Genomic DNA, 26,660 nt, shown 5'->3' with positions numbered 1-26,660 from the left:
AATTAGAAATGGAAGGATTGAGGTGTGGTCTGTGCTGGACAGATTTACTATGTCAGGGTAACTCCATCAGTAAGTACCAAGAATAAAAAAAAACCATCTACCAGTATCATTAATGGCAAGAGAAAGGTACACTGCCTCAGCAAAAGCCATACTATGCCACAGATGTGTATTTCTTTAAAAAGCATGTCACAGAAAAATCACATAACCCCTACCGACACTCATAGGTACATGTTTCTGAGGTCAGGCTTAGCCTGTATTTGAACAGTCTTTTTATTAGAATATCCTGAATATTTAGAAACATTTGTGTTGCTACTAATGTTACCTAAAATCTCTAGAAATAGTACTGCTCTCTGCAACCTTGGTTGCATTTTTCCAGTCTAGTTTGGCTATTGGATTCTATTACTGCTACAGGCTGTATTTTAGGTAATAAATTCTTCTATTATGGCCATTTTTAAATAAGTACATGAGAAATTCCAAGAAAATCAGTGTACCTACTTATATACCTGCTTTGTATTTATATTAATGGAATTCCAGGTAAACAGTCTCAATTTAGTTCAACTGTAGATGTAGCTGCCTAAGATGTAACTTGCAGAGGTGCCAGGATTGGTTTAAAAAAAAAGGCAAAAGTGGGAATGGAGACTCATTTGTAATTGTTGATTTTATACTACAGGTAGGTTTTGGTTTATTTTTTTAATTTTTATTTTAATCTAGATGTGAAGAAAATATTTTTTTACAAATACTGAACTCTCAAATTGCAATTTCAATTGCTCTGACAGGATTTCTGAGTTCAGGAGAAACTATTGGGAAACAGGGAGCTATGTTTCATCACTGTTTTAGTTATTACATGTTCCTATTTGCTTTCCTGTATGTACCTGAATGGATTTGAACTTACAGCTTTCTCCAAGATGGGGCACTCTCTTGTGGCTACTACCAGTCTGAACAGAGTATTCTGTGATGAAGACTTATGCTATAAATCTTCTTCATAGTGGGTGTAGTACTTAGTCCTTGAGACAGGATAAAAGATGAGCTAACCTGCAAGTTATGTGTAGCACGTCAAAGGCGAATGTCTTGAATTTTTATTTTTGCTGAGATGGATGGTTAAGTGCAGTAAACATGTGCTAGTAGTAAAGTGTAGTTAATTACTTGTTGTAAGTTGCTATTAATCCAGCACTTTTCATTAAAATTCATTCCATTTCTTCTTTGCCTGAGTAGCAGTAAGAAGCAGGCTAGAGAAGTTCAAGGAGGAACCTTTTCTCTTCATAGCTGCACAAGGCACCTGCTGTGTGAACTGAAATTATTCTCCAGATCTATACAGGATAACAGAGTAAGTTTCTGTTTGTAAAACCAGGAGGATTTGTGTTTACTTGTGACAACTGTAGCCTGTGATATAAGATAGTGAGCCAGACTTGGACAGGTTTGAATTGTCTCAGGTAGAGAAGGGGAATCAGACCTGCATCAATGAAGAAGTATAAAACAGCTGACATATCTTGTGAAATAGGAACCCTCACCCTGACAAAGCAACTCTCCCTCTCTGCATTTTCTTGGGAAATATCCAAAAGCACATATTTAATTTTTGGACTGGAAGGAGTCTTTTGCGGTGAGTGAAATGGATCTTTAGTTTGGCAAGATTAAAAATGCAGTTTTTTTAGATGAAGTGAATTTTAAAAGGTTACACTCTTTGATTTGGATTTGGCTGTCAAAACCTAAAATTGATGGTGCTCCTGGACCTATTTGTGATTTTATTGTTGGCCTGTCTGTTCCAGTTGTGGCTTTCATGATTTTTGATAGCAATTAGAATGATGTCAGGCAGGATTCTTGACAATGCTGAGGAATGCTCTGTCTTCTCCTTTCTCATTCTGACACTTCAGTTCTTCACAGTTTGCTCATAGTGCCACTGCCATTTGTATCAACATCGGCATCTGCCAGTCACGATTCTTGCTTTCAGAGTGGGATATCTCATTGAAAGAGAGTACTCTCGTGTGAAACGTCACCTTATTTATCTTTGCTTGGTGTTTTGATACTGTCTTTATCCTGATTAGGACAATGCTCAGTGATATTTTTTTGGACAACTTTATCCTTTCCTGTTGATGGTTATACTTGTGACAGCCTTAAGAGGGAGTTAACTCCCTCTAACAACCTCCTTTCAGATGAATCTCATTATATTTCATAATTTGTTTCTCCTATCCCCCACCTTCCCCTTGCAGTCTGTTTGCAGTACACCTCTGTGGCACTGGTACAGAAGGTACTGGATTGGGTCAATCCCAAAGTTGCTTGAAAGCCAGGTAAAACCTCCCTCTTTGTTCATCAGTCTTTAAGCAAGTGGTGGTGCTACACTGATTTGAGACCCTGGGGTAGAATTTCTGCTTATGCAGAACTGTCTTTAAACACTGTCAGAACATTGTCTTGGCAGGGTCAGCCATTTATAGCAGTGCATTGGAGGCAACAAAGAGCAGCCACTGACTGATTGAGGCCTTGGCAGTGTGAAAAGGAGGAAACTATTAGTGAGAGATGGGAGGCTGTGGAACGCTCCTGCTACCATAGGGGGGAGGCTCTTGTAGAAGCAGCATTTGTTCCTCTCCTTTTTCTCCAGGAAGTGGAAGGATAGGAGTAGAAAATCTACTTTACAGGAACTTTTCCACTTCTTTTGTACCTTCCATGACATCCCTGCCAGTCTCCAGTCTTTCCCTTTCCTGATCCTGTTCACCTTGTGCTTGGAGCCCTGAGCTGGTGCTGCTCAGGTGTCCTCATCTCCTCTAACTCTCTTCTCTCCCTCACAATGTCAGAAGTCTGTCCCTATCTGTGCAGTGACTGAATTGAGGGGGCAGTGATATCTCTGCGGATCCACTTTCTCTCCTGGGACTTCAAGGATGTTTGAATAAAGTCAGAGTCATTGAGGATGTGGTTCTCCTGGATCCTTGGGTACCTTTTCTGGACTTCATTTGTGCTCCTGCGAGAGACGGCGAGCTGGCTGTACTGAGTTGCTTCTCTTAAAAACCCAATATATTCTTAGAATGTGGATTTAGGTAAACCAGAAGGCATTACAGCTCCAATCCTTCTGCTGACCAGTGGTGGGAAATAATACCCTCTTGTGTGTACTTGTAGCTGATCTTGTCTTTTGTGGGATCCTGTGTGTGGACCCTGATGTGAGGCAGCACAATGGGCCAGCAGACCAAACCACATGTAGGACGGCACGCGTGGGAGAGACGAGGGAAGGACTGGAACTGTGGGCTCTGTGCTGCTTCCAGCACCAGCTCTGGTGGCAACGCTCTGAGTGTCAGGCTGCATTGATAGATGTGAGTGCCCTGGGAGCTGCACAGCTTCCAAGTCTTGCTCATGCTCTCTGCTATGCTCAGGAGGTAACAGGTTATGCCGACAAGTTGCATTTTGCATCTTGCCACATGGAACAAGTAAGTTTGGACTGCAAATGTGAGACACAAGCTTGCAACTCAGGGAATGCAGGGTGCTAGCTGATCACACCAGCACAATTTGAGAGTTTTGTTAGGTCTCCCATGTCTCTATAGGTTTCATTTAAAACGGACATTGAGTGCTGATGAGTCATAGGTGTATGATTTGCATGATAGCTGCTGTAGTGTCTCTCTTTTAGTCCTTTCTGGGTGGCATTAGGGTTTACGTCTGGACTAAATCAAAGTTGGTGGAAAGTTGGCCTTTAAAGTGTGCTTTAAACTAAATTGCAATGATTTTTTTAAATTATATCATATTTGCCATGCTGAATTTTTGCTTTTCACAGTGACTTAAGTAATAAATTAGAATGGATCTGTTTGAATTTCTGATCCAATTAAAGTTTTAAACATTTAATCTCTTATCAACATAAAAGAGTTATTTTATCAACATAAAATCCTACAGTATTTCCCTTAGTTTGTTTTGTTTTTTTTTTAATAAACACATTTCCTTTGGTTTGTCACTTTCATCTCTTCTTAGTATTACAATTCTCAGCATCACAGATGGGAACCCAATACAACAGAGGTTTCAGGTTTTTTATGGTATGTCTGCTTATTACTGTAATTCTCATTTGTCTTTGCTGCAAAAATCTGTAAGTATAAACTATTTGACTACCTGAAAAAGTGTATTTCTAAACCAAAATGTGTCCTTTCCAGATTTTTCAATATTTTAAGATAACACATTCACAAGCCTGGTTCTTCTCTTCTTTCCAGAACTCAAAGCCAGCATTTATGTTAGCCATTGATTCTGAATTCTGTATAGTCACTTTAGTGTTGGAGAAGTAATTTGGAATATATGAAAAATATTCTTATTTTCTCAGCTTTAGAAATATAACCCAAGCATGTTTTAAAAGAATCATGTTTTTGAAATTCTTACTGGGCATTCCTGTTCCAGCTGCTTCTTGGCATAAAACGATGAAGATGATGCTGTTAGTCTTGCTTCCAAAGCAGCCTGAAAAATTTGATAATAATTTAGATGGCTCTTGGAACTGTGTAGTTTAAGTTCCCTGCTTTATGTATCTGTATTGGATACACATAAAATTTTATTTTTCTAGTTTTTAAATATATCATTGGCCCTTTATACTTTGCTTGCAGAAGACATTATGTTTTGATTTGACAAATATTTCCTTCTCAACTTCATGCGTGAAACAATCCCATTTTATACCTTCCAGTCTCTCTGGTCACAGACACATCAATGGTTTTCTGACACATTTTAATGTTTCCTGCCCCAGCTGACTCTATTATTCTCGGGGTGACAGCCACTCATCTTGCTCTCTCTGTCCCTGCTAGGTGACAACAATCTTACTGCTTCCCTCCTTTGTTCTTCTCATACCTCCCCTTGCAGCTCTCAGCCCCCTTTTCCCTTGAAGTGCCTGACTGATTTAACATAATGGTTCAACACTAATCAGTTGTACCCACATCTACTCTGTACGAAGATTTCTGTGTCTGAAACACAGCAGGCAGAGCCCACACTGTTGGTCTAATAAATGATGGTGCTTTTCCTTGCAGCCTTGCCTTGTTTGTGTCCTGTCCTGATTTTCACTGGAATAGACTTAGTTTTCTTCTTAGTAGCTGGTACAGTGCTGTGATTTGGATTTAATATGAAAATAATGTTGGTCACAAACTGATGTTTTGGTTGTTGTGAAGCTGTGCTTACCGCAAGTCAAGGACTTTTAAGTGTCTCATGCTCTGTCTCTGAGGAGCTGCACCAGAAACTTGGAGGGAGCACAGCCAGGAGAGCTGACCCAAACTGGCCAAAGGAATATTCCATACTGTAGGATGTCATGTTCAGTATGAAAACTAGGGTGGATGTTGGCCAGAAGGGGCTGATCACTGCTCAGGGGTGGGATGGGCATTGGTGAGCAGGTGGTGAGCAATTGTTTTGGGCATCACTTGTTGTACTGGGGGTTTATTTCTCTCTCTTTCTCCCCTTCTTTTTAATTACTATTATTATTTTTATCGATACTGTTATCATTAGCTTTATCATATTTACTGTGTTTCACTTATTAAACTGTTCTTATATCTTATCAGGAGTTTAACTTTTTGTCCTAATTCTCCTCCCCATCCCACTGGGAGAGGGAGTGAATGAGCTGCTTTGTGGTATTTACTTGCCAGCTGAGATTAAACCATGACAGTCCTTTGTCCAACACCACTATAACAAAATTGGTTCTGCTTCGTCTTTTTCTAGTTAAACTGGAAACTCCAGAGCAGAGACTCCCAAAATGTATGTGGGAGCAGAATCTGCCTTAATGCTTTTAGCAGTGCCTCTTTTATCCGTCTGTTTCATACAGAAACTGTAAGGTCTGACTTTGGGTAAATTTGAATGCAAATATTCATTGACTTTGCTTATATGTCAGGATCAGTATGCTGGCAAACTGGATGTTACAAATAATATGAGGCAGCCTTCTTCTAGCAGACCTGTAGCCCTGTTTGACTGAGGACCCTAATCTCCACAATCCCTGGATTTTGTACTCTGAGCACACTTGTAAATACACAAAATGTTACAGTTAGAGAAACTCTTTTAAATAACTTGTCTCATAGTATGTAAAATAGTTTTAATAATGAGGTTGAACTCTTTGTCACTCAAAAATACAGAAGCCTTTCTTTCTTTCTGGAGTAAAATATGATAAATAAAGACAAAGAAATTCTGGTGAATAAATTGACCTTCAAAACTGGCAGGCTTGGTAAACTGCATCTGAAAGGCTGAAGAGATAACTTGTACGTCATTGCTTAGGAATAGCAGGGCTTGGTTGCTAATGCTCTTCTAAACACTGAAATACACTCTCTTGTAATACACAGGCCGTAGTTTCAATTTATTTATTTATTTATTTTTGGGTTGGTGCTTTTAAATACTGTCTTCTCTGCACCATGGAACAAGGAGAGTGTGAAATTTTGTCATGGTAGTAAATACAGTAGTTTTTTTTTCTTCTTGGGCGTCATTTTTATACTTTCAGATACACATAGTAAAAGCTGGGCTCAGCAATTTTGAAGAGTTTGTCACAAAATCCTGAAGAAACAGGGTTTCCTTCAAATATACAAGATGAGAATACTGAAGACTTATTCTCATTAGATCTGGATCTTGCACATGAGTTGGCATGGTGTTTGGCAGGATTAAAACTATTAAAGGGTTGCCAGCAAAGGTGATCTTATGATGTGTTTATGCCAGGAAAATGGAAGGGAAGGCCAGTCTAAAGATAATTTTTGATGTATTATTTTGTTTTAATCAGTTTAGGCCTATTGTTTGACTGAGCTGGTAAACAGAAATAAAGAAAAACATAGTGTGTTTTCCACCTGTCTAGGTAGTTTACATATAGTTAATGGCAGAGGACTCATTTAGTAGGTATGTTTATAGTAAGGGTAATTTTCCTTGGTTTACTGGGATTTTGTTTTTGTATGGGATCTAGCTTTAGAGCAGGGAAGAAACTATGAAATTAATTTTGTGGGAGGGACGCATATTTTTGATAGCTTTTCATTTAGAGGAGCTGATTGGAAAATAATTTTGGGTATGATGTTCCAAAAATGAAAGTGATGACAATATACTTTCTGGAACCATTGCTTTTAAACACATGTATTCCTCTAGCTCATTAAGTCCTTATGAATTAGAAAATTAAACCTAATATTTGATGGTGTCAATGTAAAAATGTACTCTTTGGACTGCATTTATAAGCTTAAGTGCAACATGTTTCTATCATAATTCTGAACACTGGACAGTAAGAAGTCAGCATGTATGTTTGCAGTGCAGTGTATATTGCACAGCATAAAAGCTACATTTGAAACCATCTTTCAGTTCCACGGCCACAGAGGGATGTTAAATTTGTACTGTAATTGTTGATAAACTTGTTCTTCAGCTATTTAACATGATGGTGCTTATACCTTTTAAGAGGACAATAGTTGCTGAACTGAAAAGAGCAGCCTCTCAGTTAAAACAAACATAGGCACTGCTTGTGTACTTTCAGCTCAGAATAAATAGCTTGTAAATCTATTGCTAGTTATACATATTTGTATACAAATATTTGTCATTTAAGTATTTTTATGATGTACAAGAAAAGCCCATTAACAATTTATTTTTCAAGGGCTGACAGACTTTTCTCTAGTCTTCAGAAATTCCAATGCTCAAGAAATATCTTTAAGCAGTAACTCATATAAAGATAGACATATAAGTCTTGACCCTGTTGTTCAGGGATTTCTATGAAATCAGAGAGACTGTTAGTGTTATATGGCTATTTTTACTTGTTTATTCCTTTGATGTATTTGTGAAGGACACGCATTTATATATGCATGCAATAAAAATCAGCTAACTGATACCGTAAGACTGGGCTCTTCATTGAAATTCAGTTTCTTCTCTGGCTCAAATGGCACTAACAAGCAGGCCAGAGAAGTTCAAAGATGGGCCTTTGATCTTCCAAGTTGCGTGAGGTGCTTGGAGGAGTTACAGGGCACTTGCTCTCCCTACAGAGGTTGCCCCTTCTCCAGACCTATGTGGGTTCCTGTATGTGTAGAAGACTGATGAGCTCATCAGAAAGGGCAGAGGAAGAGCAAGGGCTGTCTTGGTTATAGTGCACCCTCAACACCTCTGGAAGGTTCTTTTTCTGTGGATGCCAAGTCTGTCAAGCTTCTGCCTGCTGTTATGTTAGTGGGTGGCAGCAAGAGATCAGAATGATTATTTGGAGTGGTTTTTTGCATTATTGTGATACCTCTAAATGTGGATGATGCCTATTAGTGTTTCTGATGAGTTTGTTTCTTCAAATCAAAAAAAGCTGAGCTAGAGGATGTGCATTGTGTTATATATTCAACCATAATTTTCCTGCTGTTTATCTAACTTCTGCATAGGCAATAAGAAAGAGATACGGACAATTGGACATGAGAAATTCAAGACACGTTTTCCTGCTGGATTTTTAGGTCTGCCATATTCCCTGGCCCTAAACTTAGTATCTTTGCATGACGTGCTTTATAGACTTGATAGGGCTTCCAGTAATGAAAAATTTCAAAGCAACTTTGAAAAGGTCTGTCTGACAGAGTGCATTTGTGTAAAGGCTGGGATAAACCCTGGCTGGCAATATTGAAGGAATCTGCCCTGAGTCCTAATGGAGAAGATGGGTTGGGATGACATTCCTCTTCACCTCAAATTTGCATAGTAAAACTTCTCTTGAACCTTCTACACCACCAGGGAGCTGGAGGACAGTATTCTGCATGCATAGCGTGGAGACAGACACTTTGATTTATTCCCTGGAGTCAGTTCCTTGACAAAATAATGAAGTAAATGAATACATTGATGTTCACACCCACTTACATCAGCAATGTCCAGTGTTAAACATTTATTGTTGGCAATAACCACCCATCTGTTTAAGATTTTCTTAGTCTCCTAGGCAGGCTGTGTTGCAAAAAAAAGATTAAATCACTTAGAATATATTTTCTTTTTTTGTTGTTTTGCCTGCTTTAACAAGAGGTTTTAAGTCCCTGCAGTTCAGATTGCTTAGAACTCAGCATTCTTGTAGGGTTAAAAAAAGTGTATGTAGAAAGGTGAATTGTTTGATTAAATGAAATGTGACTTTGTACATATAATAATGCAATCAATTTATGAATGTTTATTCATCTATTATAAAACTGAATTTTCAGAAAAGTATTGAACAGAGTTCTTTTTTAAATTATTATTTATTATAAAGGAGCAACTGTTTTAAGCAGGAATCCTATTTATTTCATATAAAGGTGATTGTAGGAGGGTTAAAGGTAAAAAAAAGCGGAAAAACTGTAGCTGCTTGTAAACATCACTCAAACTATGTCAGCTGAAATGCTCACTATGAACCAATATCCCCAGCTCTACCTCCATTGGCCTTTTCCCAGGCAGAACCAGTCTTTAGGCTTGTTTGCACTAAAGGCCTTTGTTGCAAGGTCTTTCCTAATTGTAACTGAGGACCATGCGTGGCTTGAGGATATTTCTGGTCTTCCATGGTTATATCCAAGTTGGGGCACAAATGGACATCCCTCTTGTGAGTTTTAAGGCTTCAAAGTGTGCATCTATTGCCCTTCGACTGTTGTCACTTGGTCACTCTTTAAGCTGTAGTTCAAGTAAGACATGGTGCAGTGTGTTTCTGTGATGCAAGGAACGTGTATGCAATGCAAAATAATCTTTAAGGACCTTGCGCTGTGTGTGATTCCTGTGTGATGTATTTGAATAACTGGGTCTTGTGTAACGTGCTGGTGATTATTGGATATCTGCCAGTCAGAGCAGCTCCTGTCTTGCATTTATTATTTTAATATTGTATATGGATGTCACAGATAAATATTTCTGAAACTTGTGTGCAGACTAAACATAATTTCTATTCTTCATTCTATGTTTCTAGTCCGGGACTGTGAAGCTGACCAAGCCTGTGGCATTATGGACCCAGCAGGATGTCTGCAAATGGCTGAAGAAACATTGCCCTAATCAGTATCAAATCTACAGTGAGTCATTCAAACAGCATGACATAACTGGTAAAGTATGCACTATCAGAAATATTTCACTTACTTAAAATGTGGCAAATTGTTTTGCTTTGCTGTTAATAGATTGTGACTGTGCACTGAGGGCTTTTTGTTGATTGGATGACTAGAGAGTTGAAAGGTTTAGAGTAGGGGGAATATTCCAGCTTTCTTGGGATGTGGTAAGTGATTTCCCCATCTCTCTAAAACATAAGTTTCACATTATTCAGGGTCAATATAACAAGGAAAGAAGTCAATCTGTATGCAGGTAAAGGCCCCATCCTGTTCATTCCAAATAAATAAAAAAACTCCAAACCCAAACATTAAGAAACATCCTATGGGGAAAAATGTAATTTATGTAAATTTTCTTTTTCATTGAGGTGTTTCACCTTGATTTCATACTCTTCATACTCTTTTTTGTGTCCCCCCCTCCCTTTAAAAAAGAATAAAAATTAACTTTACAGTCCTCAACACGTAGGATGGGAAGGAAGCCGAACTGAGCCCCTCTCTAGGCCTGAAGTAGGATCAATACAGCAAGTTCATTTCTGGCAGATGTTTGTCTAACTTTGTTCTGGAAAATTTACAATGGAGGAGATTTTTGCATCTCTCTGTTCCAATATTTTATGACCTTTAAAGCTGGTATTTCCTAGTATCAATCTACACTATTATTTCCAGCAAACAAAACTGATTCCTGTCCCAAATGTGGCTCAAGTACAACCAACCATTCTTTCTCACAGCCTTTCCTTCCCTGGATAGAGTGCTTCCCAGTTGCACATACTTTCCTTGTCTAGTCTAAAAAATATTTGTTTGTTCTATCATGGTTTCCCCCAAATACATGCAGGACCTCCAAACCTTCAAAACTTGGTGTCTTTTTCTTAAAAGAATGTATTAAAAGCATAGTTGTATTTTATTTTCCTTTTTTCTTTAGAAGTTGATATTGATTTTGTTGATCTGCTTGACTTGTCAACTCCTACTCAGTTTGCTGTAGTTGTCTTTTAGCTGACCACTTTGAACAGACATCAGTTTAGCAAATATAACTTGGAAGTTAAATAGGACTTTTACTCATATACCAGACAGTAATTAATCTGTAAAAAATTTAATGTGGTACACTAATTTGTTCTCTGAAGTGGTAGTATACCAAACTGGGAATTGGAATTCAGATATTTAATGTTAAGCAGAGATTTGAATTTTACATAAAATTTCAGTCTTAACACTAATGCATTGTTAACATTGTGTGTTTCAGTCAGTGTCTGTTTGCATATGTGCACTTGTGTTTCAAATTTTACCTTGATTCCTGTTGCTATTTTCTTCCTGGTAACATATGAATGATTGCAAACATGGCAAACTAAACTGCCAGTATTTGTTTACTATGTAGCCATGAGTACCTATACACACTTACATGTGAGAGCTGGTTTGTACTGGTTTGGTAAGTGTTGAGATTTAGTACATAACCATTGTGCCTATTTCCTATCAGTCACCATCTGCTGAATGCAGTCTGTAGGAATGTAGTCTGTGTCTCCACCCATGTGTACAGAGCTGACTCAATCCAGAGCACTACCAGAAGAAATTGAAGCTATTTTAAAATATTTTCTAATACTGTTTTACTATCATGTTGTCTGTTTCTAGAATTAAGGGAGAAGTTATTTTCATTTCAACATAAACATAGATGGAAACCTTGTAGTTTCCTTGCAGATGTGCAAAACTTTGAACTTTATACATTTCTGTGAAAAAGAAGAATTGAGATCAATCTTTCTTACTTTAGACAAAAGAGGAAAAAGGAAAATATCCATATGAGTCTTAGAAAGTAAATCTACAGGAAAGAAAATAACTTCAATTCAGCAACTATGAAATAAGAAACATGATCGATATTTGTATAGATTTTATAAAAGTATATTGTGATAGTATTATGAGTGAAATCATTAACTCAGGAGGATCTTTCCAGTGCTGTTGGTCCCCATGACTCTGATTATTTGAAATCTAATAAAGGGATAGAACAATGGATTTCTATCTCAGAAAGGAGCATGGAAACTAATATGAAGATGAAGCCAAGATAGTGTAACTGTTCCCAGGTATGGCTACAGAAAAATAATGTGATTTTTGAAAATTTCTCTGGAATTAATATGACTTTACAGGCTATTTTGATATGGAAAAATAGGATGGAAAATAGGATGGAAAAGAACTGGAAGAAAGTTCTTATGAAAAGGATATTTAAACTTTATTTGAAGATGAAATCTAACGCATGGTCATAAGCCAGGAAAATAATCTTGGGCAAACATATCTAACAATTGTTAACCATAGATGTTGAAAAATGTGGCATTTACTTGAGACTGTTAGTTGCTGATTACAGTTTATTGAGTTGGGGACAAAAATGCAACCCAAAATGACCTTTTCTTTGCAGAGATTTTATACCTTTTATTTCTGACAAAGAGCAGCTTCAGATATATAAGAAAAAATGCTTCATCTTGAAACTTACCTAGTAAGAAAAAAAATCTTCATATTAACAGTGATCTTGAGGATGTCATGGGATAGAGTGTACTCTCATCAGATTTGCAGATGACAGCAAATTGGAATTAACAGTCTATAGACTCAAAGAGTAAGGACCATCCATAGAGGTTTAGGCATAGGGACCAGACACAGGCTGGAAGAGTGTGTCAACCTTATGAAATTCAACAAGGACAATTGCAAAGTCTTGCAGCTGGGAAGGCTGAGCCTCTTGCACCCCACTTAGCCTGGGGCTGACTGGCGGAGAAGTGGCTTTGGTGAAAAGGACCCGTGGTCTTGACAGTGAGGAAGATGAAATGAACCAGTGTTGTGCCTTAGCAGCAAAGAATGCTGGCAGAATCATAGGCACTGTTAACAGGAACATAGTCCTGATCCAACACAGTCATTATTCCCTTTTACTCTGCATTTTTTAGACTACAGTCCTTGGATCTCCAGTGCAAGTTAAGGTGAGGACCAACAAGATGCTCAGGGCTGGAGCACTTGCCCTGTGACCATTGAGGCAACTATCAGTTAGACAATAGGGCATGGTCTTAAGCTCTGCCAGGGGAGGTTTAGGTTAGATATTAGGAAGAAATTCTTTACAGAGAGGGAAATCAGACACTGGAATGGGCTACCCAGGGAAGTGGTGGATTCTCTGTCCCTGGAGGTTTTTAAGATGAGACTGGATGTGGCACTTAGTGCCATGGTCTAGTAACCATGGCAGTAGTGGATCAAGGGTTGGACTTGATGATCCCTTCCAACCCGGCTGATTCTATGATTCTATGAGGGAGCTGGGCTTGTTCAGTCTGGGGAAGAGGCAGCTTGCCAGGGTGGGATGGGGGGACTGGCAGCAGCCCCCAGTGTGTAGAAGAAGGTTGTCAAAAACATAGAACCTGACCCTTCGCAGTGATATGTGAGAGACACCAGACTTGAGCTGAAACAAGAGGCTGAGCCTGAACATCAGGAGAAACTTTTTCCCCATGAGAACAGTCAAGCATTGGAACAGGTTGCTCAGTTTCTGTCCTGGGAAGGTTTCAAGCCCTAGCTAGATAAAACCTTGAGAAACCTGATCTGATCGCATAGCTGACCTTGTTTTAAGAAGGCAGTTGGGCCAGAAATCTGCTGGGGTCCTTTCCCATCTAAATTCTTCTGTGGTCCCTTCCCATCTAAATTCTTCCGTGGTCCTATGATTTGCTGAGTACTTGCTGAGTACCTCAGAACCAGTGAAATGCATTTTGCAGCCAGTTAGGCATAATTAAATATGGAAAGATCTAATAAGAAATGGGCAGATTTCTTATATATCCAAGCATATAACATGCTTGGATTCAGGGAGTAGAACATTTGGTTGTCTTATTCAGCAACAGGTCAGAAGTACTCTTCATGGTGTTGGACCCAGAGAAAGAACCAAAATAATTTGAAGGAGTAATGCTGAGTGAGATCTAAGGGCATTTGATAGGAATTAGCAGTGATGGGAAAAATAAGACTGTGAAAAGGGAGGAACAAAGATGACAGTGGCCTGTACAACCAAGAAGGCAATGTCATGGTAGGGCCATGTCACTGGAAGCTCTATAGCTGGTGTTGGAGTTTACACCAGTAGGAGGAGAAATAAAAAGTTGCACTGATTTGCCAGTGTTTCACACTGATTTTATACTAATGAGTTCCAGGGGATAAACCCGAAAAAGGAGCTTACTTTGTTTGCATTTGTGGCTTTGAATTTGCTGGGCAGCAATGCTTTTAAATGACTGGGGAGTTCTAGAGAGATGGGTTGTTCTTTAATGGTCTTATTCTGTACCATTGGAACAAATGAAGATTTTTGCAATGTCTCACAATTAACAGAAACAAGACTGGGCATAGAATGACCAAGGAATAACCATTTTGGGGCAAATGATCCATTGACAAAGTAATAAAGATGATGTCTAAGGAACGGCTTATGGATGTGTACTGGAAGGGAGGAAAGGGAAGGGAAAGTAGGAAAGGAAGGGAGGGAAGGAGAAAAGGAGGGAGGAAGGAAGGAAACCTTGCTTCACCTTTTATTTCTACACCATGTTCCCCAGTGTGCTACTGCATGTCTTCAGAGCACGAGGTTTTAATGCTATGATCATTAAACAAACCTCATTCTGTCAGAGTAATACCCAAGAGGTACTTCGGTCCAATTGAAAGAATTTGATAGGAGGTACTTGAAAGGACTCAAACCTTTTTAAATTAAACTTTTAAGGAGGAAAGGAACAGGACTCAAGAAAACCTCATTTTAGTTTTAGAAGGGGCCAGAACTTCTGAATAACCATTAAATACCAAACAGCAGCTCAGAAAGTGAAATATGAACTGCTACTGAAAATCTGCTGCAAATAGTCTTAAAATCTGGCTAATTCTATAACCTCTAAAGATGCTTGCATTAAATCAGCTTTATTGACATATTTTTATGAAATTTATATAAAATCATGCTTTTAAAATCTTGATTGATTAATTTTTTTCACTTCAGTAATATCTTTGTAGATGTTAGAGTTTATCATATCAGATAGAATGCTCAAGTTATTTAGCATGTTGGTGAAGGGATGGTCTTGTGGTTTAAGATACTACACTGGAATTTGGAGACATCTTGGCTCTGTTTCAGGTTACTCTGACATTCTTTGGAAGCACACTAAATCCTCAGGGTCTAAGTTACTCACTCCATACAGAGAAAGTTTGGGGGTTTTTTTAATAAAATTTTCAGAACATATATAGTTTAATTCCGCCCTTTATTTCATGGAACTCAGACGAGTTTTGTGGTGCAACCAGTGCAGTGACTTTGGGATAAAAGGTGTGCAGTGGAGCACTAGAGGCCTAGGTTTCACTCCTTGCTCTGGGACAGGAAGGGTGACCAAAACCAGGTGGGTTTATTCACTGTGTTGTGACCTCTTGATTGTGTTCAAACTTTGCCATATGTTTTGCTATCAATACAACAGAGATAAAGATTCCAGTGTTGTCAAATGCATTGTGATATGTATATAAAAGGTGTCTCTTGAGGCAGCTGAGACTTCTTGTTAACAGTCTATTTCATTTGGAACAAGTTCTGCTCATTTCCTGATCCTTCCCTTGGCAAATGATTCCACTATTGTTATCCTTCTTCCTTCCATTATTAATGCGTATCACACTGATCCAAAATATCTCTTGTGCCAGTGATATAATGCACCTAATGTGAGGACTGATGCAAGAAGCAAAATGCAATGTTCTATAAAGTGGCCTCTCTAGGTGTTCTCTTACCTAACACCTGTCCCATAAGTCTTCTCACAAATCCTACTGTAGTTACAGTAGGAGACTACACAAACTGGCACCTTTTCTTAGATTATTTTATTGAACATCATTTTATTGTCCCTTTTAAACAGGTCACAACCTACCCTCTAGGCTGTTATTGGTAGAACAGTCTTTATGGTCAGGTGTAGGACTGGTACCAAGCAAAGAAAGTTCTGGGTCAGGTCAGGGTGTTGTAGGAAGTACTTAAGCCTCCTTTAAAGCACTGTTAAAGTTTTGCTTACCGTGTTTTTCTTTGATTGGTCCCAAACCTGTAGCAAGTTTTGAACATTGTTCAGCACTGTCATATATCTCAGAAAGCATCTTCATTGTGTCCAAATTGAGGTAATTTCCAATAAAGTATTCATTATTTTCCTTGTTTTGCATGTGAGAGTGCTCTTCAGCACAATAGATGTCTTCTGCCAAGCAGTGTTCGTCTGACAGTGGATAGCAGAAGCAACTTCCATCTCCAGTAATCTCTGTGAAGCCCTTCCCTTCTCTGTGGTGCAAAGCTTAAGCCACCCTTACCCTCAATCCTTATTTATGCCACTTTTCCGTGCTCTTTCTGTGAGGTCTTAATAGCAATGTTGGTTGGTGGGCTGTCAGATCAATCCTGACTACATCCATCTTCAGTTTAAAAAATAAAATAAAATCACTGCTTCACCCTGGAGAGAGCTTTTATTCTGCTGCCTGGATAAGGTCAGACCTATTTGCAGCATTCTTTGTGGAACTGTGATGCTCATGTTGAAAAATGTAAGGGACTAAAGAGTTTTCCTTGTTTCATACTTGGCTGCTCTCAAATTTTTAACATGTAGAACACGTCAAAGAGTGATAGGTGCTGGGATAAGGCTCCTGTTTGCATAATATGTAGCAACTGTTCTTTTTGCATGGAAAATAATATCAGAAATATATTAATGTAACCCTGTGTTTATATAGTGGAGAATTGAAAGAAGTTGGAAAAGTGGAAATCTTCTTTTCATTATTCAGCCTCCTACTGATACAGAAAATTTTGTATGAAAGTAATCTTCTCTCATGTCTCAGCAATGGTTTCTGGCTTTTGCTTTGTGATCAGATTGTAGCTCATGTAATATGTAGCGAAATTCCACAACAGGACACAAGACTATAATGGCTCATGAGAGATCTGGTTTGACCAGGAAGACTCATCTGCAGTCAAGAAGGGGACAATGAGGCACTCGAACACTTTATGGGAGTTGTAACTTAAGTATTAACATAGTTGATTATTTTCTGATCAATTGTCTTTTCTGTGAAAACTAATCTGTGGAGTTTATCAATTAGTAATGAAATGGAGCTATTTTCTTCTCTGTGCGCAAACCAGTGGGGAGTGTTTGATACTATTATTTGTTACATAAAATCATGTGTGGAAGAAGTGATAATATCATCTGTTCTGTTTGATAGGAAAGGGAAATTGAGAACGTGCGATTGAGGCATTTTTGGCCTTGCTTGCCAATGACATACTAAATTCTATATCTACTAAATTCAGAATGAAACTTCCACTCTCCCGCTTCATTATCAGCTGTGAGATCTGCTGTGCAAGTAGCTGATGAATGTTTAACACCATTTTCTGTCTTGCTGTATATTTTTTGGGTCTGGTTGCTTTTCCTGGGAGGCTCTCTCCACTGTTAACTACCTGGAAAGATCTCTCATGGTCTCAGTAAAAAATTGCTCTACAGCATACTCAAAAGTGAATTGCAGTCTAGCTGCCTCTTTTTCCTTCGTCTGTCACTATATAAGGATTCAGTAAGAGCCGTGGTAGCCAGGTTTGCTATAGCTGTTATTCCTGCCTGATGTAGAGCACAGAATTCAAATTGTCTTTGAACTGAAAAATATAATTCCTGTCCTTTAGCTTCAAATATGAAATTCCCTGTCAACTTAGCTTAGATGAGTTCTTCTGTACTCTTACAGTATGAGTATTAAGGGGACAGAAGAAAGAGGTATACTGCACTTCATTTGAAGCAGTGTTTACTTGCTCCTCGGTACTTACTCCTCATGTGCTGCCAGTTGTTGGGGAAATAATGTTTCATAATTATACATGCAATGATAATTGGATTATTCCTTCCCTCTAACACAAGGTTTTTTTCATTTTTAATTTAATCTTGTTCTATTTATTGTAGCAATTTTTTCCTAACTAGAGATCATATCATATTTTACCATTCCACTTGGAAAGATCTTTGTTGTACAGTTTTCGTAAACCTGATCCACTCTATTCTCTACAGAACTCTGATTCACATCAATATCGTGTAAAATGCACCGCCAGAACCTCTCACCATGGCAGCCAGTTTCAAAATCAGTTTCTGTTTCTTACTCAGAAGGGATCTAAAAATGTGAATTAGGGTAAAATAGGGAAAACTGTATCAAATGTCTTAGCAAAGCCTATTTCAGGAATTCTCAATCCATATTGTAGAGCTTTGTGATATTTCCTAGTTTGCTGATAAGGCTGCACAGTGGATGAGCAAGAAGAACTGAACACTGATTGTGATCCACTGACAGAGCCAAAAACCTTATGAGCTACTGATTTAATCTTTGGGTGCTTACCCGTCTATCTTAGGTGATTCAGGCATCCAGCTTAAGTGGGATTTCTAAAACCAAGGGTAAGAGAGTAAACTGATGAAGTAATCAGTGGAGAGGCAAAGGATGCCTCCAAACAGATGAATTTAATGGACTTAGTATAGCCAAGAGAAGATGTTATGAAAACACCCCTTTTGTGTTCACCTTTGTCTTTGTCCGCCTTTTGTTTTGTGACCCTTCACATGATCTTGACAAAGCATGCTTTTTATCAACTATTTTTTCTTTAGCAGCTTTATAGGGGGGTTGATTACTTTATTATAAGTTCTAGCATTTTGCCCAATATCGAAGCTCTACCCTCTCATTTAATTTCTTAGGATGTTCTTCTTCTATGCATTTTTGGATCATCACTAACTGTTAGTGATTACATTATTACATTACCATGTTCCTTGATCAATCACTAGGTTATGGGATCCCTTTATCCAGAAGCTAGGCAAGGTGAAGCACCTTGTTGTTACTTTGAAGACCTTCAAGAAGTAGCCTGAAGCCACAGAATGCAGTGTTGTTAACCCTGATGGCCCTTCTTTATTTCCTTTTTTTTTATTTCCTCACTTGATTAATGCTGATGAACTACTTCAGTATAGTGGATAATGGTCTGAAATCCTTCCACTCAAAGGATGAGGTCCATAGTTTAGAACTGGCCATTGAATATTTAGGGCTTCTCATGAATTGTGTTGGTTCCAAGTGTTGTGCCCTGACTGAAGTCTCATTAGGTTGAATTCTGGGTTGCTGTTTTAAAACTTCTGCTGTATCTCTGGAGTCTGGAACTTACTTTTCCAGCTTGGTTAAACTGATGGTTAGTACTGCTGAGCTCTCATTTCCCATCAAGTCAGGCTTTCCTGCAGCGCTTCAGAAGTTCTGGATCCCACTCTGGTGGGAACCAGGACAAAAATGGGAGATATTGCAGGGTCTCCTTTCGAGTTACTTGTGCTATTGATGGGGAAGGAGTATTTGTCACCTTTGCTCTGCAGCTATGAAGTCAATCTTAAGGCTCAGTTGTAGGTAAGGAAAACTTAGATGAGGAAAACTAGAGTGATTAAGTGGAGGAGTTGTTAGAGGACCTTACAGTTCTTCACTTCGAAAAAGTGAATTAATTTACTGCTTAGTGGGTGTGTGTTTGTGATATCAGCGAGCAGCTAGAGCTGATTCTTTTTATTTCAGCTTATTACTTGCCAGCGTGTGCTATTCATGATATGGGGATTTAGTCTTAGTGTAATCTTATAATTATTTGGCAGTGTTCCTCAGTCTAATAACACAGCTAACCTCACGGTGAAATGCAGAAGGAAGCCCTCCTGAAATCTGAACCTGAATGAAGCCATGGGTGAGAGTTTGACTTCTGTTTTGGACATCAGGAAGAATTTATTCACTGAAAGGGTGGTCAGGTATTGGAATGAGCTGCCAGGGAGGCAGTGGAGTCACCATCCCTGGAAGGCAGTGAAGTCACCATCCCTGGAAATGTTCAATAAACAACTGGACATGGCTTAGATGACTTGTCGATGTTTGGTCAAAGATTGAACTCGATGATCTTGGAGGTCTTTTTCAACCTTAATGATTCTGTGATTCTAATGTGTATTTTATCTCTCTCATCTGGTCAGTCTGCAATAAGTTGTGTCCTTCTCTCACCCCTGTGTGTCGTCGTTGCCTGATACCCTGTGACTCTTCCCAAGCCAGATGCCCTCCATCAGTTATGCTGTGATTCCACCTTCTTTATGGTCTCCGTTTTTTAATAGATATGTAGACAACAACTCTGCTCTTGCACCAAGTCTCTGACAAATGGATTAACCCCATCTGTCGCAGCCCTGTGTTCTCAGCTGTGTTCTCATTCCACTCCCCAGACCCTTCGGATGAGCTTGGCTCCTTCAGCTGACCCCTCCCAAATTCCCCTGCTGTGGCTGGACAAACAGCCGCCTTCAGCCTCCAGGACTTTCCTACAGTACCTCAACACTTCAGTGGCTCCGAGCGGGTGTTTGGAAAGGCCTGTTGGATGCCCTTGCATCTTGCCCTTGCACTCTGGCCTCCAATCGGGAGGTCTGGAGATACACTATCTATAACGCTGCTGATGCCTTTGAGAAAACACACAGGTTCACTCTCGAGGAGAAAAGACAACGCAGAAAGAATCGTGCCCTGCAGAATTTACCAAGGAAGAATTTACCTGCAGAATTTACTAAGGAGTCTTTCTGCTGTGCCTTTTGCAACGGACATGCCTGTCTCGTATTGGCCTTTTTAGCCACCAGCGCGCTTGTAACAAACGTGGGTAGAGACCTTTCCCAAATCTTCGTTCGCGAAGCCTAGCCATGATGATGGATGCCCTTGGGAAAGCTGCGGGTTTCCCCTCTTCCCTCTGCACAGCCCGCAGAGCCCCGCGGTTGCAGTACCGGACGCTGCCTCGAGGGGGCGCCGGCGCACCGGCTACAGCCCCGCCGGTACCGGGATGTGCCCGGCGATGCGGGGGTTCGATCCCGGCGGGATCCCGGCGTTTGTGCCCTCCCCTGCCATCGGCGACCACAGCGCTCTGGAGGGCGCAGACCTGCGGTCCTCATCCCCAGCTTCCCCGCTCTGCTAATGAGCTGTCAGCGCCTCGTTTGTCATGTCCCTCTTTGAAAATGATTCTGTTTGTGGAAATACCAGCCCAGACAGCTGAGCCTTTTGCAGAGAGCAAAGAGGCTGGGGGAGAAAGGGTTTATCCCTTCCCTACCTCCCCCATATTACAATAAAAATAAAATCCAAAGCTGCCTTTTTTTTTTTTTTCACTACTCAAGTGCTAAAGCAGATGCCCTCCACTGCTCAGGGTTTGCCAGGGGAATAGCCTTCACTAAAAAAGAAGTGCCTCCCTGTGCTCCAGTGGAAATCGTTTGATTTGATATAGTTAATTGAACAGGTTGAAAACCTGACAGGGTCCGGTGCAGTGCACTTGGCATAGAGCTTTGTCCTTGTTACTGTAGAATGCACAGTGGAGGAAAATACCTCGCTCTTTCAGCAAAGATGCGAGGACCCAGCTCCAGCATTTTCCTGTGAATTTAGTGGAAGGAGCTCTTGGAACAAAAAAAAAAAAAAAGAGACTGGATTCTGTTCAAGCCCTTACTGCATTCAGGAATTGACTTTCATCCCTTCACACAGCAAGGATCTGTGCACCCTGTGAAGTGTTTATCTGGTTCCTCAGATCCTACTGGTGATCAACACTGAACTGATGCAGGAGAAGGCTCCCTGTCCTTCTGTGTGCATCCAGATGAATGCTTGCTGCTCAAACAGGAATCAACTGTGAGAAACCTGTATCTTTTAATTGATTTTTTTATCTGTGCATGTGGAAACCCTAGACTTAGAAATGTGAGCCTAGAGACACAAAAAACTAGGATCTTAATAAGCGATTTTGGTCTGAAACATGGACATGTGGATTAATCCATGAACTTTTTTAAAAAGGTGCACAAAAGACATGACTCCTTAAGGAAAAACACGACAAAATACAGTCTTTCCTCCCCTGAGATTTCATTAAGGTATGTGTCTGAGCCCCAAAGTGCTTACTAGAGGCAAACTCTTGTTATTCAGCAATCAACAGTAAGTGGCTGGCCTTGGGTAAAACTGGGGCACTCCTGTTCTGATGCCTTATTATTAACTACAGGTACTATCGAACATAATCCAATATGTGAATGCTTATATTTGTTGGCTGTGTTTCTGCTGAAAATCAGGTGCTCTGTTCTTCAGTGGCTGCAATCTGCTGTGGATTCTAGTCTTTCTTTAGTCTTTAGTCTTTTAGCCTTGCAGAAAAGGTTGAAAAAAAACCTAACCCAAACAAAGCCAAATAAAAAAAAACAACAAAGGAATCCAGAAGTAATGTCAGAACATGAGCTGTCCCACCAAAGTTTTCAGAACCTCAAGAGCCTGCAACCCATCAGGCTGCACAGACCTCAACCTGCTCCCCAGTACTTCTGCTTGAAGCATGAGGAATTCCTGCCTATTGGGTTGGTAGGAGAAGCCTCCGAGTTCCACACACAAAAGTGTTGCTTCTTGATAACTGACTAAAAATCCCAGATCTTCCCCATGGGGAATTAGAGGTTTTGTTCTGTTTTGTGAAATGCCAAACAATGATACCCTTGAGGAAATGTGTATCTTTTGTCAGTATGCCATGTCTTTGAAACAAGCTGTCAATGTAATCCCAGTCCTGTCAGCTGTACTGACATGGCACCTACGTTGCACAGGGCCTGGTGACGTTGTGCTGTGATTAGAGGGAAGTGTTGGATCCCTCAAACAAGTTTATGTGCATACAACCAAGCCACTTTCTCTGCAGGTTCTATTGGGTGCAGTGAATTGCAGAATTGAGATAATTTACCTGTTTGCATGTCAAAAATCATCAGATCCTGGAGTTATTTTGGTTGGAAAGGTCTTTTTGAAACCATCTAGTCCAACCTCCCTGCTCAAGCAGGGTCAGCTGGAACAGATTGTCCAGGACTATGTCCAATTTGGTTTTGAATGTTGGCACAGTTGTTCTATTTAGTCAAGGTTTTCCTAGACTGTAATTTTGAATGTACACTTTTTAATGTTTATTTTGCATAAGTTATGTAGATTTTATCTTGCAGTACGTGTTTTTGATCTAAATATAACAGCTCAGAACCTGAAGATAGATTAATAAGGTTATTCAAAAAACAGTGCCAAATGTGGAATAATCCCAAATGGCCTATAAGGAAATGTTTGTTACATGTTCTAATATTTTGTTGCTGTTTATAAACAGTCTAAACACTGTCTGGAGAAATGCCAGGAATGTGACAATCTGTTATGAGCATATCAACCCTACGAAGTACTGCAATCCAATCCGCTGTCAAGCACTGGCTGAATTGCCATGCAAAATTGCTTGTGTCCATTGGTTTATGGATGCTATATGCATATAGATAAAGCTTGTCATATACTGGCTTATCAAAAGCAAGCAAAAGACAGCTTGATTTTGATGAATGTCACCTGTAGCCATTATCCTAGGCTAATCTACTGCTGAATTTGCCATTCACAGATGTGTACAGTCCTTTTTTATGCCACATTAAACCGTATTCAGACCCATATCATACTGACTCATTCCAAGTCTATCTCATGGAGATAGCTTCTTTCTGTTAATAAATGATTGTTTGGGATTTTTTTTGTTACTCTCAACACAAGGAGCTACAGACCTGTTAGCCTCTTGCCAATTCTGCCAAAAGAATGGAACAGTTAATTTGGGTTTCTGTCAACAAAGAATTGCATTGTATAGGTAATACTGGTTATCTTGATGCTCAGCCTGTCAGACTAACCTGGTACTTTTTTCTTTGTTTCCTGGTTTTTTTTTCCCATTGGCAAGGGTACAAGTTGAGTATTTAACAGCTACCATGTGGAATACAGTACCTTTTTTTGCAAGGCAAGCATACAGCTTAGGATCACATGACATCTTAATTAAACATGTGCCTTTTAATTCCTTATGCTGTGTGCTGGAATCATGTTGGTTCATTGACAGATGCCCATACACAGTAGGGAGGCACTAATGAAAAGGGCCTTTATTGGTGTCCCCTGGTTTAGCTGGTTGTGCAGCATCTTTCAGCCTTCCTGTGTTGGTTGCCTAAGTGTAGCAGTTGACGTGATAACACAATCAGCAAGATGGGTTAATGGTACAGGTGTGATATAAGTAATCTAGCTAAATGATTCTGAGAAAATTTGTTTAATTGCAGCCAAATGTAGTGCAGTATATAAAAAACCTCTTCATCCTGCAGATATGGTCTCTTCTCCCTTGGAAAGCAGGCTGTCAAGGAAGAAGATGAGTTGGGAGTTAGTGTAGGTAGCCACGTTACATGTACTCTAAATGAAAAGCTAATGGGACTAATGTAATCTCTTGTTATTAAAGTTGTATTGAATAGCAGGGATTGTTGTAACATACACAGGTCAGACTGCTTAAGTCTACAAGGAAACCGAGTCCAGTTGTGATGTTTTAATTCTAAGAATAGTGTAGAAGTAGATGGAAGGCAGAGCACAGCCTTTTCCCAAGCCTGGAGGGTGAGCCTTCTGTTGTCATGTTACAGGAGATGAAGCTGCTGAAAGGAAGGTTGATAGGTGACTTGATAACTGGATATAGGGACTTAGCAGGACAACAGCGTGTGTTCAAAAGCTGAAATTGGAAGCTTGAGTGATTCAGTAATCAGAAAATGAATCCTGGCTTTGCAGGTCATTCAGCAGTGGAAGCGCTTACTAGGAAAAAGGGTAGACTTTGTCAAAATCGAGTTTTCAAAAGGTGAGAAAGGTGGATGGAAAAATACAGGGTAAGCATGTGTGCACGCAGTACCCAGACTGCATGGTCACACTGGTCCTTTAGCAGCAATGTCTGCAGTCTCTAGATTCTGGTGCACTCTGCAACCTCATTGTGTGAATTTGACTTTGTATTTGTGGCTTTATTTTATTGCTGCTTGAGAAGCAAACACCCCTCGGAAGCTCACAAGTCTTGAATTAGGCACCCCACATAGCAGAAGAAACTAATTAGCAAAACTACAGATAAGATGATCTGCCAGTTGTTCTTCTGGTGCTCTACATATGTTTTTTCCCACTTGTTCAATCAGTATGTCAGACTGGGTCTAGGGTAATACTTGTGATATACAGGCATTGCCACTTCAAGTTGGATGTGAGTAGTCCTGCATGCTACTAGATGTACCCCTGTTGTAAACATTCCATTTGGAGTAAGAACTTGTACTTAGGAAACTATGTGGTAAAACCAGTTAGTAATTTATATATGTAATGTGTGTTTTCCCAACAGGTCTCCTAGGTTTGAAACTATTATATTTTCCCGTGTTTGACCGGAGAGCATGCTAGGCTAGGTACACGTCGTATGGAAAATCTGACTCTGAGATTTAAAGTCCTCCTCTGTCTTCTTTCTGAATTCCCCCTTGGCCTGAATTTTGCAAATGTACCAAATGTGATATGCAAAGATGACATTTGTAAACAATCTATTACACGTTTCTCATGAGTCCAGTGGGATGCTGATACATGCTCACATACCTGCCATTCTTTTAATTCTCTTCTTAGGCATCATTTTTGTACAGGATTCCCCACATAACCTGTTAATACCATCTGTTTTCCATGTCTATGTACACATTGTTTCTAGATCAGATAAAAATTTGCTGCTGAAGCTGCAGGTGATGCTCTTTTGCTGAGATAGGTACCAGAACCTGCAACCTGGTAGGAGACTGACTTCTACAGCTGTTGCCTTGGAACTTCCTTACATTTGCCACTTCAGAAGTGACTCTTGCGCTGTCCTAAAAATGATGATGAATGTAACCATTTCTTCCAAAAGCATAACTCTTCAAGTATATATTATATACCTCAACTTATGTAGCCTGGATCAGATCAATAGAAGAACTTCATCTATGGAACTATCTTTGGCCTCCATATGCTACATACAGTAGTGCCAGAAGGTTTGCTGATCTAACTGTATTGCTGGGATTGGATTTACAGCTGCAAAGTGCAGACATCAAATCAGTCTGACAGAAAGCAGGGTTCACACTGTTTGTCCCATTTCTAGGCAAGAGTATATTCTACTTGTGCAAATGCCATTGCTTCTTTCTTTCTGGGTTTACAGCTTCTTTGGGTTTAAATAGTCTAGCTAATCTCAGGGTTTGAGATTTTGCAAAACCACTTGAGTGATTTGGATTGTGAAGTTCAGGTGTTATCTGATGTCCATTCAGAAAAGTAGTTCAGTGACTGTAAGCTTTCAGAACATTTTATTTTAGTGCATGAATTCTCTTTAACAAAAGCAGAAACAGTCACCTACTCGGGTCAGAAGAATACATTGGCTGTAAAACTGTACAGGATTTTAAAATTTTTTTTATAAGGCTAAATCTTGAACTACTGCATGAATGGTTCAGAGAGAAACTGAATAGTCTGAATCTTAATTTCCGTGAGCAGGGTGGAGCCTTATGAGGGAATTGTCCATGATATTGCAGTGGAGGAATACATTCTTCAATGCATATACACCTGCAGACTGCAACTTTAACTCACAGTGCTGAACTGCATTGCTCATTATCAGAGCTGAATTCAGTGGAGCTGTCCCTGACCTCTTATGGCATGTATGTGATGGTTTCTAATTTTCTACAGGGACTAGTCCCTGGAGGACAATGAGCTTCATTTTACCAGTGAATTTCACAGCAACTGGCTGACAGTAGAGGAAGTCTTGAGTGTCTTCTGTTTCAGGTACTGATTAATGTCCGTTCAAAGCACTGCAAATTCAGGCTCTGTTTTGGTCATACCTAACTGGGACCTTCCAGCATTTCCTTGTCCTAGTCTCTTTTTATTTCTGTCTCCAGATTTTTTGTCCTTCTGTTGAATGGTCTTCTTTTCCAGTAGTGGAAACCTTTAGAAGGACAGTTTTCTCATTGTATCCGGCTCCATGAAAGCACTACCTGGCACTACTCTGTCCCA

At 39.7% G+C, this 26,660-nt stretch overlaps 1 protein-coding gene across 3 annotated transcripts in view; it reads left to right on the top strand.

Annotated features, from left to right (window-relative positions):
* SAMD12 (sterile alpha motif domain containing 12) overlaps window positions 1-26,660 on the top strand; it is a 165,071-nt gene that overhangs the window by 31,641 nt on the left and 106,770 nt on the right. For all 3 annotated transcript variants that reach the window (XM_027684348.1, XM_027684349.1, XM_027684347.1), the window contains exon 3: window positions 9,800-9,929. In XM_027684348.1, coding sequence (XP_027540149.1) covers window positions 9,800-9,929 — 130 coding nt within the window. The remainder of the gene's footprint in view (window positions 1-9,799; window positions 9,930-26,660) is intronic.

This window comes from Neopelma chrysocephalum, unplaced genomic scaffold (genome assembly GCF_003984885.1).
Source record: "Neopelma chrysocephalum unplaced genomic scaffold, ASM398488v2 Primary Assembly neopelma1_66, whole genome shotgun sequence".
In the NCBI taxonomy this organism is placed as follows: Eukaryota; Metazoa; Chordata; class Aves; order Passeriformes; family Pipridae; genus Neopelma; species Neopelma chrysocephalum.
This window is presented reverse-complemented; position numbering and strand designations above follow the sequence as displayed.